General features: G+C 37.9%; 1 protein-coding gene across 15 annotated transcripts in view; it reads right to left on the reverse strand.

Annotated features, from left to right (window-relative positions):
• HUWE1 (HECT, UBA and WWE domain containing 1, E3 ubiquitin protein ligase) overlaps positions 1 to 20,425 on the reverse strand; it is a 150,042-nt gene that overhangs the window by 117,150 nt on the left and 12,467 nt on the right. For 12 of the 15 annotated variants that reach the window (XM_015568280.1, XM_015568320.1, XM_015568335.1 and 9 more), the window contains 2 exons: positions 9,586 to 9,772; positions 2,578 to 2,646 (listed from right to left, as the gene is read on the reverse strand). In XM_015568280.1, the coding sequence (XP_015423766.1) occupies positions 2,578 to 2,622 (45 nt within the window). In that variant the 5' untranslated portion in view covers positions 2,623 to 2,646; positions 9,586 to 9,772. The remainder of the gene's footprint in view (positions 1 to 2,577; positions 2,647 to 9,585; positions 9,773 to 20,425) is intronic. The other 3 variants (XM_015568292.1, XM_015568295.1, XM_015568285.1) reach the window with 2 other exon arrangements.

Here is a 20,425-nt window from a genome sequence, read left to right on the forward strand (position 1 = left end):
AAAGTTGTGGGGGGGGGGGGGGAGGGTTGGTCCCTCAGCCTGACCTGCACCCTCTCCAATCCGGGAGCCCTCAGGGGGATGTCCACTGACCGCTTAGGCCCGCTCCCCATGGTTCTCTGCTCTCTGTGGGGCCTGCCTGCTCCACACTGCAGCAACTGCCAAGCAGGCCATGCTGGGAGCTTCCTGCCGGTGGGGCTTGCCTGCTCCCTGGTCACCAGGGCAACAGCCAAGCAGGCTGTGCTGGGAGCTGCCTGAGGGCCGCGCTTCCCTGCTGCCCGATTGCCGAGGTGACGGCCAAGCAGGCCATGCTGGGTGTTGCCTGCAGGCGACACTTGCCTGCTACCGGGTCACTGTGGCATAGCTAAGCAGGCCATGCTGGAAGCTGCCTATTGGCCGTGCTTGCCTGCTCCTAGGTCACTATGGCAATGGCCAAGCAGGCCGTGCTGGAGCCACCTGAGGGCTGGGTTTGCCTGTTCCCCAGGTCGAAGCAGCGATGGCCTGCCATGCTGGGAGCTGCCTGCAGGCCAGGCTTGCCTGCTCCTGGGTTGCTGTAGTGTTGGTCAAGCAGGCCCCGCCCTGCTGGGAGCTGCCTCCTCCCTGCTATCAGTCTCCATGGAGGTGATGAGGTTAATTTGCATACTCATTCGTGATTGGCTGGTGGGTGTTGTGAAGGTACAGTCAATTTGCATCTTTCTCTTTTATTAGTGTAGATAGATAGGATATGGAAACAACCTAAGTATCCATCAATGGACAAGAGGATAAAAAAGATGTGGTGTGTGGAATACTACTCAGCCACAATGAATTCTTGCCATTTGTGACAACATAAGTGGACCCTGAGAGCATTATGCTAAGTGAAATAAGTCAAATACTGTATGATATCACTTATATATGGAATTTTAAAAATAAAAAGCAAACAAGAAAACCATGCTCACAGATACAGAGAACAGACTGGTGATTGCCACAGGTGGGGAGTGGTGAAATAGTTAAAAGCGTTGAAATGGGGAAAAAAATTGAAAACATAAATGTCCTTAAAAATAACACCTATTATTGACCATAGCAAGGGAAAACTGGGTATGCTACTTGAAAAAAATAGGCATTTTTAAGCCATAAAAACACACATAATCAATAATCTAAAAATTCCACTTTGAGGAGTTTATCCTAAGTAATTTGCTAGTAGCTATCAAATGTTCTGAACCAGGGATTTGTACATAGGTGTGACTCAAAGAACAAATCCTAAAAATCAATTAGGTTAAAAAAAATTAACTTGCATTTCTCTACAAAGTTTAATTATTCTGCAATTCTACTGACTGCTCTTTTCTGAAATGGCCTATGCATATTTTGTCATTGGGATATTTATCCCTCCTACTGATTTAGCTACAAAACATACTAAGTACATTGGGTTACAAATATTTTTCCTGAACCTGCCATGTGCCTTTCGATACAGTACTTTACATTTCCAATATTTGTATAGTTTCTTAAGGCAACCTTTTTTTTCTGTTCTTCAGTTTCCAAAAAAATATTTTGAGTACATAATTGTCAAAAATTTTCTGTGCCAAAACATATCAAAAACAAAATGAAAGTATTGGGAACAATTATGAAAACGAATATATCTAATATGTATAACATAAGGATAACAAAATTGAGGAATATATATTAAAGCATGCAAGTGAGCAGAGTAAAATATTTCTTTGCCACCTCGTAACAAAAATTTTAAAGATAAGCTATAACGCTGGTGAGGGTATGGGAAGATAACACCTCCCACATTCATTAGTATAATGCTAAGTGGAAAGGCAGGAAAACTACCCATGCAATAATCTTTTAGACACTGGGAGTATAGCAAAATGTTAACAGTGACATCTATAAGTAATACTCGCTAGGTAGAAAGTCTTTAAAAAAAGCAAGAGCCCTGTATTTAGAAAATGAACTCACTGATTATGAACCAGCTACTTTACTAAGCAACTGCCTCAAATCAAGGAGGGAGGAATTATCAGTCCTGTATTATAGATGTGGAAACCAGGGCAAGTTAATAAACTCTCAGTCACAAAAATCTGGTAATACTCAAACCCACGTCTAATTCCAAAGCTTGTGTTCCCTGTAGCACATGGGGTCTACAAGAGTGTCATACTTTAACCTCAAACACAGTTTAGGTTAGCTGATAGAATACTGAAGCTGGGATTACTACTACTGACATAGGATCAATTGACATGGCCAACCTATACAAAGGTTAAGCTGAACTCTATTATTAAGAAAAAGTAATAGAGAGCTAAAACATTGGCTTCACAAGAAATCTAATCAGAAAGATATTACCACTTTATACCATAGAGCCTTTCAATGCATAGAAATAGCGGCCAGAAAGCCTACTTCAGGTATATACAGCTACAAACTACTCAGGGCTCACTTTCCACTGGTCATTAGCTTTCTCACTTTTTTAATAAAAAAAGTTCAAAAATCTGACTGCTTCAAGACAAGTTACTTTTTCTACTGCACTTTGTATATACAAGTAGTAACATATTTGGTGAACAGATTGTAAGCAAGTTTACTGAAATGAAAAAATAGAACAAACTTTTGGATACTTACAGCCTCAGTAGGTGTCTTTTTCAGTTTAGTCCTGTCTACTTTCATGATTTCGATTTTCTATTTTATAACCTGAAAAGTAAGTAAGAATTAAAACTGCAATCTTGAACTATTCATGCTTAGACATTGACAATATAGTGAAGAGCATGCAAAATGCTTAAAGTAAAAATTCTGGAGTTATAATGCCATGCCAATTCAGAGACACAGCTATGAGGTAGGAAGGGGTAAAGAATCTCTCCAGATAAAACTGGCCCACATCTATATGTTGCAGAAGTCTATAATCAATTTAAGCCAAAATTAAAACGTCTCTTTTTAACAAACCTCTTAAACTCATTCATAATTGAAAATAAAATATGGCAGGAGTGGCCAGGGAGAGGTCAATGGGGGGGAAAGGAGACATGTAATACTTTCAACAACCAAAGGACTTGTATGCATGCATATGAGCATAACCAATGGACACAGACAGTAGGGGGGTGAGGGTTTGTGCTTGGGGGTAAGGGTGGCCGGGGAGAGGTCAATGGGGGAAAAGAAGACTCATGTAATACTTTAAACAATAAAGAATTTAAGTTAAAAAAATTAAATTAAAAAAAAGAAAACAGTTAAATGTTTTTAACATCTCAGGTTGAAAAATCACCATATCACTGTAGTTTTCTGGAAAACTTAACAATCCCACTTCTGGAAATTTATCCAAAGAAAATCAGGAGGATGTACATAAATCTTTAACCAAAAGAATCCATACTGAATTACCATGTATAATAGTGAAAAATTGGAAAGGATCAAATGTCCAAAACAGAATTGGTTTAAAATGAAATACTACGCAACTGTTAAAAATATTGCACACAATTACATAATAGCACACAAAGAATTCATGGTGAAATAAAGTAGTCACAAAATAGAATGAACAGTATAAAGGTCTGTCTAAAGAAAATAGGTAAAAATGCATCAAAATGTTAATTCATTGTTAATCAAAAGGATTATGTATGTTTGTTTTATCTGTGTATTTCTGTATGTTTTTAACCAATAAAAATATATTAGTTGTATCATAAGAACAAAAGCAACACAATACTTTCATCTTTTAATAGAAAATGAGGTACAAAATTCACTAGAAATAGCTGTAGTTTGGAAAGCTCGAAAGTGAGCAACAGTCTTCAGTAGAACCATAGTATAAATATAGGTGATCTTTGATGGTAGACAGGTCCTTTAAAATGCTCTGGCCAAGGCTCAGGAAGAAAAAGGTTTCACATGAACAGAGGGAGAGGTTAATTGCAAGCTCTTTACACAACTAAGATACTGCTGCCAATAATGTATTTGCTACATAGCTGTCACTGGAGGTCAATGTCTCCCCCTGCCCCGCCCCCTAAGAAGACCATCATAATATAAAGATGACAAAGCCAAGTATAAATTCTAGGCAACTTTTGGCCTAGATTTAGTCCAGCATACTCAGTGCAGTAGAAATAGCGTGTATTTGCCTGTGTAACTGGCATTCATTCAACCAATGGGCATTCAGTAAGAGTTGGAGAAAATCCAGAGTATGTTTAATGTTTCCGTAGATACCATTCCAGAAGAAAAAAAGATGTTTTTCCTCTATGGTTCACATTTAAGGCATGTGAACTCAGATTACTTTTTAAAAAAAACTACCTCAGCATCTAATACAGAATGGACAAAATGCCTGCTGCCCATAACTTCCAAATATCTAAAATGAGACCAACAGGATTCTGGCAACAATTATAAATGAGCTTTTTATACAATTACTAGAGGCCCAGTGCACGAATTTCGTGCATGGGGGGGGGGGGGGATATCCTTCAGCCCAGCCTGCACCCTCTCCAATCTGGGATCCCTCTCACAATCTGGAACCACTGGCTCCTAACCACCACTGCCCCTCCCACCCCACTGGCCTGGTCACTCCATGCAGCCTGCTGCTCAGTCTTTTGGTCGACCCTCACTAACCACCCTGCCAGCCTGGCGGCCCCACACAGCCTGTTCAGTCATCCATCTGGTTGTTTTGGTTGTGACGGTCGCTTAGGCTTTTATATATATAGATTCTCAGGCTTTGTTTTTCTCATACCCATTACTTAGAGCAATCATTTGTTGGGAAGCTACTGGCTGCATCTGCTGCATACACCATACAACACAAATCACTGAACGCTTTCCCTCTAACGTTAGGAACAAGGTAAGAATGCCCATCGATTCTCACCACTTTTATTCACACATGTTGGAAGTTCTAGCCACTGCAATAGGGTAAGATAAGAAAATAACAGGTATATAGATCAGAAAGGAAGAAATAAAACTGTCCCTATTTGCAAATGACAAAAGACTATCAAATATGCCCAAAGGAAAAAGCAACTCAATCAAAGATAGTTTCATTAACAAATGGTGCCAGAGCAAGTAGATATCTATAGGCAAAAATATCAACCCTTTAACCAAAGTCTCATATTTTATATAAATCAATTCAAAATGGATCATGCGGTGAGGATGTGAAGAAAAGAAAACCCTGTCTCATTGTTGGTGGGAATGTACACTGTTGCAGTACTACAAAACAGTATGGAGGTTCCTAAAAAAATTAAAAAATATGACCCCAGCAATTACACTTCTGGGTATTTATCCAAAAGAAATGAAAACACTAACTTGAAAAGGTATATGTACCCCCATCTATATATATAAAAGCCTAATATGCAAATTGTCCCCTCAGGAGTTCGACCAAGAGTTTGATCCCTCACTATGATGTGTGCTGACCACCAGGGGGCGGCACAGAACGAAGGAAGGCCCCAGCCAGCAGCTGGGGGAAGGAAGGCCCCAGTCCGCAGCCAGAAGGCTTCCATTGGCCCTGATGGCTAGCCAGGCACAGGGCCCTACTTGTGCACGGATTTCATGCACCAGGCCTCTAGTATTTATTATAACAGTATTTGCAATAGCCAACACATAGAAAATGTGGTGCGTGTGCGCGCGCGTGCACACACACACACACACACAATGAAATACTATTCAACCATAAAATATAAGGTAATCTTGCCATCTGCAACAACACATATGGGCATTTATGCTAAGGAAAATAAGAGGAAAAGATAAATACTGCATGATCTCATTTCTATAGGGAATCTCAATATATATATATATAACAAAACACCTGGAACTCACAGAAACAGAAAAGAGATTAGTCGTTGCCAAAAGTGGGGGTGGCTGAAATGGGTGAAGGTGGTCAAAAAGTACAAACTTCTAGTTATATTGAATCATTATGTTGTATACCTGAAATATACTGCACATGATTACATAACAATAAAAAAGCTAAGTAATAAAAGGATCATGAGCGTAAATGTAAAACTAGATGACTTACCAAAAATGTAGATGAGATCGCCTATAAATCTTAACATAAGTGTCTAAGACTGCTTTGACTTCGGATTCTGTACTTGTAAAGGGTATGGATTGAAAACAATAGACTCTGGCTTAAAAAGTGATTTACTAGAAGGACAACTGATAGTTTACAGAACCAACAGGAAGACTTAGCAATCCACATTCAGAAAAGAGGAGGAACCAAGGAAGCTACACAGCCTGGAACTACAGCAAAAAACCTCCCACAGACACAGCTTAGCGGGCAATGTCAGACCCTGGATGTCTGGAAGGTACTGCTAGTGCCAGAAGTATTTCTAAATGGTCTCAGGTTATTTATTTTAAGCATCAGTGACTCTAGATGCAAAGTCCAAGTGTGAGCATCTGACTGGTCAAGCATAGGTTCCATGCTAACTGTTGAGGTTCTGGAAGAACAAGTGCATTTGGCCTTTTCAGTTTCCATGGTGTTTGGGTTCCAAACCTTTCATAAACAGATTCAGATAACCACCCAATTCAAAAACCAAGCCAAAACAAATGAACAAATACACACATCCCCATAACAAGTGCAATGTTAAGCTGATTTCTCTAACTTTGTTGCAAGAAAAATCTATAGATTAAAAAGGAACACTACCACTGTTCACTAGACATTGGTTAAGAAAATTCAAGGGTTTTTATATTTTCCTAGTTACTCTATATTTAAGCTGGTTTCACAGTGAGAAGGGGGAATATTTTTGAGTGCCCATTACAAGCCAGACAATACTTAGGCTGGTGTTTCCCAAAGCATTTTAGAGCAATTTGCTCCACTAAGGAAGACAAGGTTCCAGTAATTTGGGAAATGTTACAAAAGAAATTTCTCATCCTTTAAAACAGTCATATGACTGACTGACATTATTAATGACTCCAAGAAATCTTCGGTAAAAGAAATTTGTCAGGGCAAAGACCATTTTTTTCAAGTGACATATACTGACATTCCACCAATTTAAGTACCCCAAAGAATACACTTTGAGACATGCTGCACAAGGATTTCATAATAGCCTTTCATGCAATCCTCACCACTCAAGCCAATTTTTGTCCCCATTTACAGATAGAGAACTGCTATTACCATGACTTCCATTTAATTATTTCTTTTTTCTCTTCCTTATTCCCCCAAACTTTTTACCTTTGAGGTTTCAATATTGGTTTTATAGGTTTTATGTCAAATGTGCAGAATTAGACTGAGGAAAGCTGCTCTTTAAAGGGTAATTCACTCTGTAGTAATCACCTCCAACTGATCAAATTTACAATGACTTTCAATACTGTGCCAGCTTAAAGGCAGAAGACACCTGCAAATCTGGCTCAATAGCAGTTGAGTTTAATGGTAGACTAGCCTTATTATTCAAAGCATGGTCAAAGGATCAGAGTACTGACACCACCTGGGAGATATTAAAATTGCATAATTTCATCAAAACTATTAGAAATGGTAAATTAATTCAGCAAAGTAGTAGGATACAAAATAAATATTCCGAAATCAGTTGCATTTACATACATCAATAACAAACCATTTGAAAGGGAAACTAAGAAAACAATCCCATTTACAAATGTACCAAAAAAATAAAATATCTAGGAATAAATTTAACCAAGGATGTAAAAGATCTGTACTCGGAAAATTATAAGACAGTGAATAAAGAAACTGAACAAGATACAGTTAAGTGAAAACATATACCATGTTCATGGACAGGAAGATTAAAAATTAAAATGTCCATCCTACCCAAAGCAATCTATAGATTCAATTCCTATCAAGATATCAATGGCGTTTTTCACAGAACTAGAACAAATATTCCAAAAATTAATATGGAACCACAAAAGACCCCAAATAGCCTCAGCAATCTTGAGAAAGAAGAACCAAGGTGGAAGAATCACTGATATCAATCTCTACTACAAGGCCATAGTAATCAAAATATCATGGTACTGGCATAAAAAGACATATACATCAATGGAATGGAATAGAGAGCCCAAAAATAAACTCACACTTTTATGGTCAATTAATATTTGACAAAGGAGGCAAGAACACAATGGGGTCAACATAAGTTTATTCAATAAATGGGTGTTGGGAGAATTGGGTAGATATATGTAACAAACGGAAACTAGAACACCTCTTTACACCATATACAAGAATAAACTAAAAATGGATTAAAGTTTTAAATGTCAGACTCAAAACCATAAAAATCCTAGAAGAAAACATAAGCAGCAAAATCTTAGACATTTCTCATAGCAATTTTTCTGATATCTCCTCAGGCAAGGGAAACAAAAGAAAAAAATAAACAAATGGGATTATATCAAGCTAAAAAAATTTTGCACAGCAACAGAAAGCATCAATGAAATGAAGACAATTCAGTCAATGGGAGAACATATTCGCCAATGATACATCTGATAAGGGATTAATATCCAACATTTGTAAAGAACACATACAACGCAATACTGAAAAAGCAAAAAGTCAATTAAAACATGGGCAAAGAACATGAATAGACACATCTCCAAAGAGTACATACAGATGGTCAATAGACATGAAAAGATGCTGAATATCATGACTCATCAGAGAGATGCAAACTAAAACCACAATGCGATATCACCTCACACTGTCAGAATGGCTATCATCATCAAGAAATCACCAAACACCAAGTGCTGGTGAGGACGGTGGAGAAAAGAGAATCCTCATACACTGTTGGTGGAAATGCAGATTGGTGCAGCCACTCTGGAAAGCAGTATGGTATTACCTTAAAAAATTAAAATGGAACTACCTTATGGCCCTGTGATACCACTTCTGGCAATATATCCAAAGGGACCTGAAACACTAATTCAAAAGAATGTATGTACCCTATGTTTACTGCAGCATTATTTATAATAGCCAAGATCTGGAAAGAGCCCAAGTGCTCATTAGTTGATGAGTGGATAAAAAAGCTGTGGTACATTTACACAATGGAATACTATTTGGCAGTAAAAACAGAAGGAAATCTAACCATTTGCAACAGCATGAATGGACTTGAAGAATATCATGCCAAGTGAAATAAACCAGTCAGAGAAAGACAAATACTATATGATTTCACTTATATGTTGAATCTAATGAACCAAATAAACTAACAACAACAAAAATAGAAACAGACTCCTAGATACAGAGAACAGACTGATAGCTGTCAAAGGAACATGGAGTAGGGGAGCTGAGTGAAAAAGGTGAAGAGATTAAGCAAAAAATTCCCCAAACCTCACATACAAACAGTATGGTGATTACCAGAGAGGAAAAGGGGGGTGAAGGATGTAGGAGAAGGTAAAGGGGAATAAATGGTGATGTAGGAGACTTGACTTGGGGTGGTGAACATACAATACAATATAATAGTGGCACTTAATTCAAGACAGTTCAAGAAGGGATTTGTTTGAAAACTAAAACATCTCCTCCCCATTAAAAATAATGTAAATGGAATTAATCTGTTCCAGACCCCCACACAATTCTAATTTTTTTTATATACAGAACATGTCTAAACTCTTATCATTCTCAACTTTCCTTTTCACTTTGCAACATTCTGAGGACCATGATGACTTACTGTGGGTATATAAGCAGCAGCAACAAAAGCAGACAAAAAAACATGAAAATAATCATAGCACAATTTCCTGAGATGTTAACAATGCAAGGTTTAGCAGTAAACTGACTCATACTCATGCATTCTCTCCTTTGTCACCTGAGAGACACGTGACTGATCATACACGTATCAGAATGAAAGGGTTGTCTGGTCGAGAACCGAAGTTTTGTTAACAATTCTGTTGAGAATCGAATTGTTCGAGATGGGAGATGTTCAAGAACCGAGGTCTGACTGTACAGATGATGAATTATAGAATTGTTCTCCTGAAATATAAAACCCAGATAGCCACATTACTATTATCAAATAAAAAATAATTCCTTAGTGTAATTAAATACCTAGTGTTTATATTTGTCTTATAAATTATTTTGCATAGGTTTTGTTCAAATTAGAATCTTAATGAGTTCCATCCATTGCAACTGCTTGATGTGTCTGTTAAATTCTTGTAATCCAAAGGCATCTTTTTTTCCTTAAAATTTATTTATTAAAGAATCTGCATTGTTTGTCCTATAGATGATTGTAATATTTCACATATACATAAATACAGCTTTTATCATTTTATTGATTTCAGAGAGAGGAAGGGAGAAGGAGAGAGATAGAATCATCCATCAGCTGCCTCCTGCATGCCCCCTACTGGGGATTGAGCCCGAAACCTGGGCATGTGCCCTGACTGGAAAATGAACCAATGACCTCCTGGTTCACGGGTTGTCACTCAACCACTGAGTCACACTGGCCGGGCTATTTCACCTATTGTTATTGTCCCTGTATTTTCTGTTACATTGTTAATGAAAGTCAGACCAGAAAAAATAAAAATAAAAATGTATAAAAAAGTATAATCTCAGACTTGAGGAATCAATCTGTATTTTAATAAGATCTTCAGGTGATTCATATATTAATGTTTGAGAAACATGAGATCAGAGTACAGACTCAGAATCTGGAAACTCTGGTTAGAATCATTGCTATATCACTTACTGTATGAACACGGACAAATCAGCCTCTGTGTACTTGTTTCCTCAACTGTGAAATAGGGATAGCTGACCTCCCCACTTCCACACTTACATCCAATCCGTTCTCTAGAGAGCAGCGCAAGTAATCTTCTTAAAACATAAATCAGCTCATATTACCTCCTCGCTTAAAACCTTTCAACAGTTTCCCTAGAATCATATCCAAACTCTAACCATATCCCACTGGGCTCTGGCCATGATTTTTCTCCCGAAACTCTCTCCAATCTCCTCTTCACAACCACATTAGTCTTTCTGTTTAGTTTCTGGAACACTCGTAAGTTCCTTCTGGCCTCTAAAGCTTTACAAGTGCTATTCCCATTTGAATGCTTCTGCCCCACACTCCCCTTCTTCCCACAGCCAGTTCCATTTGAGGAACTGACTTTAAAATAACTAAAAAGTGGCTTCCCATAGCAATGTAGTACCTAAAGCTGGTCTAATTTGTTATTTTTCTGCTTGTTTCTCTCATAGCAAGTGTCAATTAATGTAACTGGTTTGATTTTCTACACTGTTAAGCTCTTAGCATCTAGCACAGCATCTTACAAATGATAGGTACACATATATCTATAGAATGGAGTTCAGGAAAGGAAGTATGCCCTGAGGAAAAAAAATCCGTGATTGTTGGCATATAAACAATACTTGAAGACATAGGTCTGGAAATGATAGCTTACAGAAAAGAAGAGGCCCAGAACCGAGTTCTTATTTGATCTAATATTTAAAGGAAAGGGGAAGGAGAAGTACTTAGCAAAGGAGAGGCCAGTGAGGTAGAAGCAAAACTAATTCACAGTATCACAGAAGACAAAAGATGGCAGGACTGATCAGTTGTGTCAAATGTCAAAATGAGGTATGTCCAGAAAAATATCCACTGAAATTGGAAATAGAGATAACTTGAGAAACAATCGTTTCATTGGGGTGGTGGGAAAGGAAAACAGACTGGAGTGAGTTAAGGAATCAATGGGAAGTGAGGCAATATACATGGCATGTGCAGAAAACTCTTGTGAAAAGTTGGCTGTGAATGCAAGCAGAGAATATGGGGTCACTGAAAAGTAGAGGAAGGTAGGAAAAGAGAATATAATGGAAAGAAAATCCCTAAGAAAGCTGAGTATAGGGGACCATTTAGTGCCTCACTATTTCACCTTAACATAATGAACACTTATGTGGGTTTTAAATAGCACAAATACTACCCAGAATTAAGACAATTATCTTCCTAACCTACTAAAACTTGACTGAGTGCCCTTCCCTATATGTTTAAGTTGTATCCTGTACCTATCACTTTCCTGACTATTAATGAGAAAATGTCTGCCACAGGGTGGGGAACGAACAAAAAAACACCTAGAAAGGGAAGAAGCATACATTATTAGTGGTTGCCTCTAGGTGGCAGAATAACATAGTTTTATTTTTTTTTACTTCATGCTTTTCAATTCCTTCCAAAGTTTCTATAATCAGGCATCCATTTATAATGAGAATTTTTTGGTACAATTCTTAAGGTAGAAAACACTAACCCTTGATCCACAGGGCATGCATCAGATTAAGAACAATATCACCTAAACAAATGCCTTGTATAGGCTGGTACCTGCTCTTGGAGCTTCCTTCCAATGTCTTGATATTTAATCCTAGAGTTTAGCACACAATATTTATTGATTTGGTTTATTATTGGTAGGTTAAGTGATGTGGATGAATCAAAGTAAGCCTAAAATTCCCACTGAAATCATAGAAAAGCTTTATGGCGCTTTTAACAACAAAAAAAGCTTAAAACACAATTCCAATATGCCACAGAGCAAAACACTTGATTTTTGCCTTACAGTGATTCCCTTTGCCTTTCTGCTGTCTCTGAAAGTAAATGCAGGTGAGAACTATCCAACTAGCCATCATGCCAGGAAGCAGCAAGCTGAATCTTGAAACCCAGCCTGCTATTCACTTTTTGATTACAGAGGCACAGACATCACGTTAACTGGTTTGTTAAAGGGGGCACCAACTGATTGTCGGGCCCTTCCATCCAGTCTAGTGTTTGGTTTACTGAGGCCGAGTAGCCACATACCCAGTAAGTGGCAGAACCCAGATTCTAACCAAAGTTTGCTCCACAACTCTACAGCATATAAAATGTCTATATGCACCCACCACCCTTCCCTACAGCTACCAATATCCCTATCCTTGACTGCATAAAACCTGACCCAAAGGATTTGCTGACCTAGATTTTATTGGACACGGATAACAAGATGTATAACAAAGCAACTAACAGAGTACACAGATGTTGAATTATGCTGTACACTGAAAATTATGTTAACCAATGTTACTCCCCCCCCAATAAATTTCATTAAAGAAACGTCATGCAGAAAAAAATAGCAGTCCATAGTAATTGTTCAATGTTTGCTGATGTTAAGGAAAATAAACTCAAAGTAATAATAAAGCAACTGAATAGCCTTTACTCAAAACAAATCTGGAAATTATCTGCAAGAATACCTTGACATAGTATATCTTTCAAAATCTGAAAACACTATACCTCAGGTAAGTGTATATGCTTGCTCTTGGTGTATTTCAGTACTTCCATATACTCAAAGAAAATATGGCAAGGGCACCAAAGAAGAATCTGATACCTCAACAGTCATGACTTTGGAGGTAGGAATGGTGTCTGAGAACACATCTTCCATACTACTGTCTTGGGAAACTGCAGATCCAGAAGTTATCCTTCTGGTCACTACTTCCAATTACTTAGAGAGAGAAACTGGCATCAAAAGAATTTGGCAACAAACTAGGGCTCACCAAAGTTGTAGATCAGTTTTGCCAGCAGAGAGGAAATGGCAGAATGCCAAGGAGCCCTTCTTAGCATTCCCAAACAAGAAATAAAAACAGCAAAGTTATGCAAATTAAAGAGAGAAAGAGTCTCTGTCTATACATTTTAAATTGATACTCTGGAATAATCCTAGTCTACCCTTTAAGAATGGTCTGTGTCTCCCATCCCCCTCCTAAATTGTGACTGGATTTGGTGCAAAAGGCCTATTATAACAGTAAGTACTTATTCCCTATTTCATCACATCCAATTTCAAAGTTGCTGCAAGTACTTTTCAGTCTTACCCCTCTGTAACAGAAAATTAAGACATCAGCCTTTAAATGCTCTTTATTCAAATGTCAAGAACTTAACCACATAGAAAAGCCTCTGCTATCTAATAGGTGAACTTCACCCAGAAGGGCCACAGGCAGCATTCATTGAGTTCAGGAAAATACATCCACCAGAAGTCAAACTACTTAAAAAATTAAATCTTGAGTTCTCAACCCTGGCTGTGCAAAATCACCCCAGACATATTTTGAAAACTAATAAAGTCTGGCCATACAAATATCTGACTCATTAGATATGTGGTGATTTTTAAGCTGTATAGGTGATTTAGGTGCACAGCCAGACTTGAGAGGCACCTTGTTAGATATTAATTATGCTTTGCCAATTTGTTACTCACTTAGGAATTTGTTTTAAAGTAATGAGGGAGGGAGTGAGGTCTAAATAAAACAAACGCCATGTGTTGATAACTGCTGAAGCTGGGCAACAGGTACACAGGGTTTTATTATACTATTTTCTAGCTTTTGTGTACGTTTGAAAATCTCATAAATTAAAAATATTTTACATTTGTAATAACTAATAATAATTTAAAAAAACACAAAAAATATTTTAAATTAAGACTATCCTGCCAGATCCCTCCATTCCACCCTCCACATTGCTGGTAGAGCAATAGCCCCATAAACTCAACATCTATCTACATCATCTATCTACCTTACCTAACCCAGCATGCAAGACAGCTAGGACTTAGTACCTGTTTCCCTCTTACCAGGGCCATGACATCACATAATATTCTACATGCTTAATCATGTCAAGCTTTTACAGTTCCCCCCAACATTCAAGACTTTTGATACAATGACTCAAATTGCTATTGTTCTCTGCTGAAATGGCTGCTGTTCTCTGCATATCCCCTAGAACTCAGCTTAAGTGTCACCTCCTCTATGAAGCTATTTTAGATATCTCCCCCCGAAGTAAAACTGACCACCCTCTCCTTTGTGCCTCCAATATACCCTGCGTATATACCCTAAACCAACATACTTCTGTTTATTTACATGTCTATCTCTTCACTAGAGTTCTGCATGAATGGAACTGTGTGTACTATCTTTGTGTTTCTGTCACCAGCACAGAAACTGTTGTTATATTAATAAATGAATAAATGACTACCCAATAAATGTTTAATGAAGCTAAAAAAATCCAAGTCACATTAAACTCTTTTGGTGAAATTTTCAACTGAGAAAAACCTATTTATACAATTCATTCAATCTGTATCTCTCCACTCAACAAATACTACATAAATGAACATACTATACACAGGGTATTGTAATGGGTGCTATGAATTAGCCCGGTGTACAGAAATGCAAAATCAGAAAAATGGGAAGATTAGGAGTAATGGTAATATAAAAACAATGAAACTCTAGTACACAAAAATGCACAATTACAACTTCCTAGTGTCCAAAGCAAAGCTGAAAAATAGTCACAAGTTCAACAGTACAGTAAATAAATCCTTATGTAACACCAACCATAATCCTCTTGCTTTTTTTTAAAAAAATGGATTTTTAGAGATTAAAGTTGCATAAAGCAGAAAATACCTTTAGTAAAAGTGAAACAATTGGCCCAGCTCTTATCTTTGGTCATAGTGCTTTATTCTAAAATACTAGAAAATACAAGAACAAAAAAACACAGTGTTTGGACATCCTTAATGACATGGAGAAATCTTTAGATTTCTTCTTGTCCTATGTTGAGGGATCAGTACAAAAATCCTAAAATTCTATGAAAAAACTTTGCATGTGTTGCTATTTTTCTGGGAAGATAGTTGATAGCTTTCACTGGCTTCTTAAAGAGATCCATAACTTGATCTCCAAGACACTGTCTGCTTAGCCATACAATGTTTTTTAAAAATATATATACTTTATTAATTTCAGAGAGGAAAGGAGAGGGAGAGATAGAAACATCAATGATGAGAGAGGATCATTCATTGGCTGCCTCCTGCACGCCCCACACTGGGGATCAAGCCCACATCTTGGGCATGTGCCCTGACCAGGAAACAAACTGTGACCTCCTGGTTCATAGGTCAATGCTCAACCACTGAGCCATGCCAGGCAGGCCCGTACAATGTTTTTACTTTCACTTACGAAACACAGGTATATGGTATTTCCTCTAAAGCCACATGATAGGCTGCCAAATATAGTACAGGAAACCAAAGAAAAGAATTCCAACCCTTTTGCATTATTCAGCTCTAGTTCTGTCATATCCCTGAGTTTTCAAAGAAATATGCAACATCTCTAAAGATTAAATCTCCTCTGTGTAAGGGAGAATTTTGTATACCTGGATTTAAAAAAATCCTCTAGTCCTGCCCTGGCCGGTGCTCAGTGGTTATAGCATCAGCCCTTGAACCCAAGGATTACAGGTTCAATTCCCAGACCCAGTTGGGGGCATGTATAGGAGGCAACCAATTGATGTGTCTCTCTCACATGAATGTGTCTCTCCCCCCCCCCGCGCCATTTTCTTCAAAATCAATGGAGAAAAAATATCCTTGGGTGTGGATTAAAAAAAAACAACAACCCTCTAGTCAAGTACACTGAAGGTAGAAAAGGAAAAAACCTTCTATATAAAAGCCAGATTAAGCATATTTCTAAATAAAAGCTATGTCTTCATGGCTTAAAATATTCTGACAAAAGATATATCTATATGGGAGAGAAGGCAGTACCCCAGTAATGTATTTTTATTTGTTACCATACACGTTGATTATTATTTTAAATTTAAAGACAGAGCATGAGGAATACTATGGAACAAAGTCAAAATGAAGTAGAGGACGACAGCATAATGGAGAGGCCTGGGAGTCAGACATAACTGGGCTTATTTACTAGCTATATGATCTTATGTAGTTACCAGACCACTCTTGAGTCAGTAAACCTCTGTAAAATAAACAGTAACCTGTCCATAGGATTGTGCCTGGCAAAGAGTGAGCCATATCATTATTTGTTACATTTCTTTTAGCTCCAGATTAATCTAAGGTCAGCAATCTTATGCTGGGTGTCTCTCTCCCCCCACCCTTCCTCCCCCACCCCACTTCTCTCTCACACACACATACTCAAAAGCAAAAAAGAGCTGGTCTTTTCATCCTTCTACATGTTATCTGCATATGGAGGAGAACAAAGTACATATTAATCTCTAGACCAAGCATATCAAACTTGAAGCATGCAGCCTGCTGACCGTGAGTTTGGCATGCTTGCTCTAGAAGACTGTTAGCCTTAAGTACTGACATGAACCGAAAAACTAAACTATGATGATGCTCCAGGACTCATTCACAAGTTTTATAGTCTACGAAATAATGTTTGGTTGGGCCATACCACTTAACAATCAGAGCTTTTAAGTGTATCTCAATTATTTTGAGCTGGTTCAAATGAATTTGGAAGGAACAGAGACAAAGATTCTTTTATATGGTTTAGAACAGCGGTCACCAACCTTTCGGACCTCACGGACCACCAATGGTCCTCAGACCACCAGTTGGCAACCACTGGTTTAGAAGAACAAGTTATTTATAGCAATTATCAACATGATAGTAATGAAAATAATTCTAACCTCACAGGTTTGTTTGAAGGATCAAATTAGTTCACTGATTTTTTTTTTTTTTAAACAAAGCATTTAGAAAAAGACCATGTCCTAACATACAGACATAACTGCTACTGTTTGAGTAAATTTAACAGTACCACACACAGCCTGGTACATAATCATTCCCAATGTTCTTTAAAGAAACCAAACCATGTAAACAATCGGTTGCTTTAAAATACTTGTATCTTTGCCCTGACTGGTTTGGCTCAGTGGATAAAGCGTCGGCCTGTGGACCAAAGGGTCCCGGGTTCGATTCCGGTCAAGGGAATGTACCTTGGTTGCGGGCACATCCCCAGCAGGGGGTGTGCAGGAGGCAGCTGATTGATGTTTCTCGCTCATCGATGTTTCTAACTCTCTATCTCTCTCCCTTCCTCTCTGTAAAAAATCAATAAAATATATTAAAAAATAAAATAAAATACTTGTATCTTTAACACAAAAGGTGTTAGCTGAAAATGAAAGAACAGTATGCAAAGGTAGTCTAGTTCACTGCCACCAATGGACTTTGTGACCTTAGGACAATCTGGGCCTCAAACATACATCAGATGGGAATGTAATTACTAAGATCCCTTGAAACACTGTCTATAATACTTTGCCTTCAGTTCAAGATAAATGTTAAGTATTAAACACAACTAATCTGAATTGTTCTCAAAATTCAAGAGAAAAATGGCAACCAAGTCAGTTTTCTACTTGGCATAAATCTAACTTTTTAAAATTGTTGACAGTATTAAGATGTCCTCTATCCCCCCCACCTTTGCCCTTCTCCATAAATTACACTTTTCCAAATAATTCACTTTCAAGCTGAGCACGTTTTGAAAGATCAAATAAGTTTTCCCAAGATGGAAAACAGGAGCTTTTGGGTAACCATTTGGATAAAAATAAACCTGCCACCCAGGTATGTGCTTTTGGGTGGTGTGCTCAGTGGTTAGTGTGTCAACCCATGCACTGGCGTGTTTGATTCCTAGTCAAGGGTACAGACCTGGGCTGCAGATTTGATACCAGTCCAGTCGGGGCACGTATGGGAGTCAACCAATCAATGTGTCTCTCTCACATCAATATTTCTCCCTCCTTTCCCCTCCACTCTCTCTGAAAATCAATGGGAAAAATATCCTTGTGTGAGAATTAACAACAAAAAGCACATACCTACTTCACACCATGACTCAAACATAAAAACTAAACTATAAAAGCATTAGAAAACAATGTAGGAAAATATTCTTGTAATCTTGGCAAAGAACTTCCAAGCAAGATACACAATCTAGAAACCACAAACGAAAGAAAAAAGGGGGCAGATTTGACTACATAAAAATCTCAAACAATAAGCAGAAAATATTTGCAAGAGGATAAAGGGTTAGTACTTTTAATATACAAAGAACTCTCAATCAGTAATTATAAAAATGCTAATCAAAGCAAAGATGTGCTATTTGACACATGCATGCTGAAGGATTTAAGGATGAAGTGTCATTCTTCATATGCTTCAGAAAAGTTAAATACACATATAAATCAAATATGGCAAATTCTTAAATTGTTGGATACTGCTGATGATATATACAAATGCTCCTGTGCTATTATTCTTTTAGCATTTTTATGTTTGAAAATTTTCATAATTAAAAAGTTGGAAGGTAATGGATTGCATTTTTAAAATTTATTTTTTTAAATGTTTATGCTACACAGGCATAAAGAAAAGCCTTGGAAGAATATACTGTATTACCAACATATCTTTGAATGGCAGAATTTCAGATTTCTGTGCTTATCTGTGTTTTTCAATAATAAGCAATGTATACTTCTATAATCATGAAGAACATTACTTAAAGATAAAGTCAAGAAAGTGTTTTCAAACAAGAGTTATATTAAAATGAACAAATGATTAAGATTTCACAAACTCTAAAATAGTATGTAAATTTAATATTACACAAGAGATAACAGATTGTTGTGTGGACAGCACATAGTTTTTGAATTTCTACTTACCTAATTTATACCATTCTCATGGTATAAAAATCCAAGCAATTCATGGTAATGCTCATAGAAGGGAAGGGAACACTGGGTGAAAAAGTATTACCTTCCCTCTAAAAGACTTGAGGCAAAAATAAATGTTAAAAATTATCAATTCGGGGAGGGGTAGGAAAGGGGTTATTATATTATTCTCTGTACTCTTCAGTATATTTAAAATTTCTCAGAAACAGAAATGCAAATATTATAGAACAAGCTCAAATTCTTTTTCACCACTCCTCCCAAATAAATATTAAAGTTTACCACAGTTTAAAAAGCTTATAAATAGCATCCTATAAACCACTCCTCCCAAATAAATATTAACAAGTTTACCACAGTTTAAAAAACACTTATAAATAGCATCCTATAATCGATACTATCTTGCAACTTGCCAAAATTATCTCCAAAATAGCAGTATTAATTTATACCACTGTGGGCATTATTTAAGACCAGACTTTTCCCTATATTTCTGCTAGGACTCACTATTTTAAAAAAAAATTTTTTCTTCTTGCCATTCTAATGGTTAAAAGAGATATCTTAATTTGCATTTCTGATGCTTAGTTTGAGGTCTCTCTGCCACCTGCTGCTGTGCCAGTAAGGGGGGGCAGGGGAGCCAAACCTAGGTTTGAAATAAATGACTCTTTGCTTTTGCATCGGACTCGCTGGCTCCCTGGTGGGCCCTTGGGAATCTTGAAATCTGGGCACAACATTTTGGGGGCTCGTCCGGGATTCCCAAGACCATCGAGGGACCCCTATCCGAAGAGTCTGACTGACCGCGGTAGGTGTGTGTCGTTGTGTGTGCTGTTCTGTGCGAGCTCGTTTCTGGAATCTGTAATTGCCTGAGGGGTCTAGGCGGACGCGCCGTGAAAGACCACAGGCGGGGGAGAGTTGGAAGACGTTCCGCTCCCCAGGAGGGATGGATACGCCCCTCACCCCAAGAGGGATGGATATGCCCCTCACGAGGGATGGATATGCCCCTCACCCCAGGAGGGATGGATATGCCCCTCGCAGATTTGAGACTAGGCGGGTCGCTCCTGCCGGTTTGGCATAAGGCCAATGTCTAGCTTTCGGGTTTGGCTTCCATGGAATTGGAAGGCTGTATTTTCGGGCCCTGTTTAGTGTTCTCTGTGTTTGTACTGGATGGATGTTACAGGATGGACTCAGACTGCTCCTTTGGGTATTGTGATTGATCATTTCAAGGAGATTGGGGGAGGCTTTAGAGCTCCCTCAGGAGTTGGGAAGTTGTTAGGAATTGAATGGATTGTTCTGTCAGAGAA

The sequence above is a fragment of the Myotis davidii genome, unplaced genomic scaffold, assembly GCF_000327345.1.
Source record: "Myotis davidii unplaced genomic scaffold, ASM32734v1 scaffold1773, whole genome shotgun sequence".
In the NCBI taxonomy this organism is placed as follows: Eukaryota; Metazoa; Chordata; class Mammalia; order Chiroptera; family Vespertilionidae; genus Myotis; species Myotis davidii.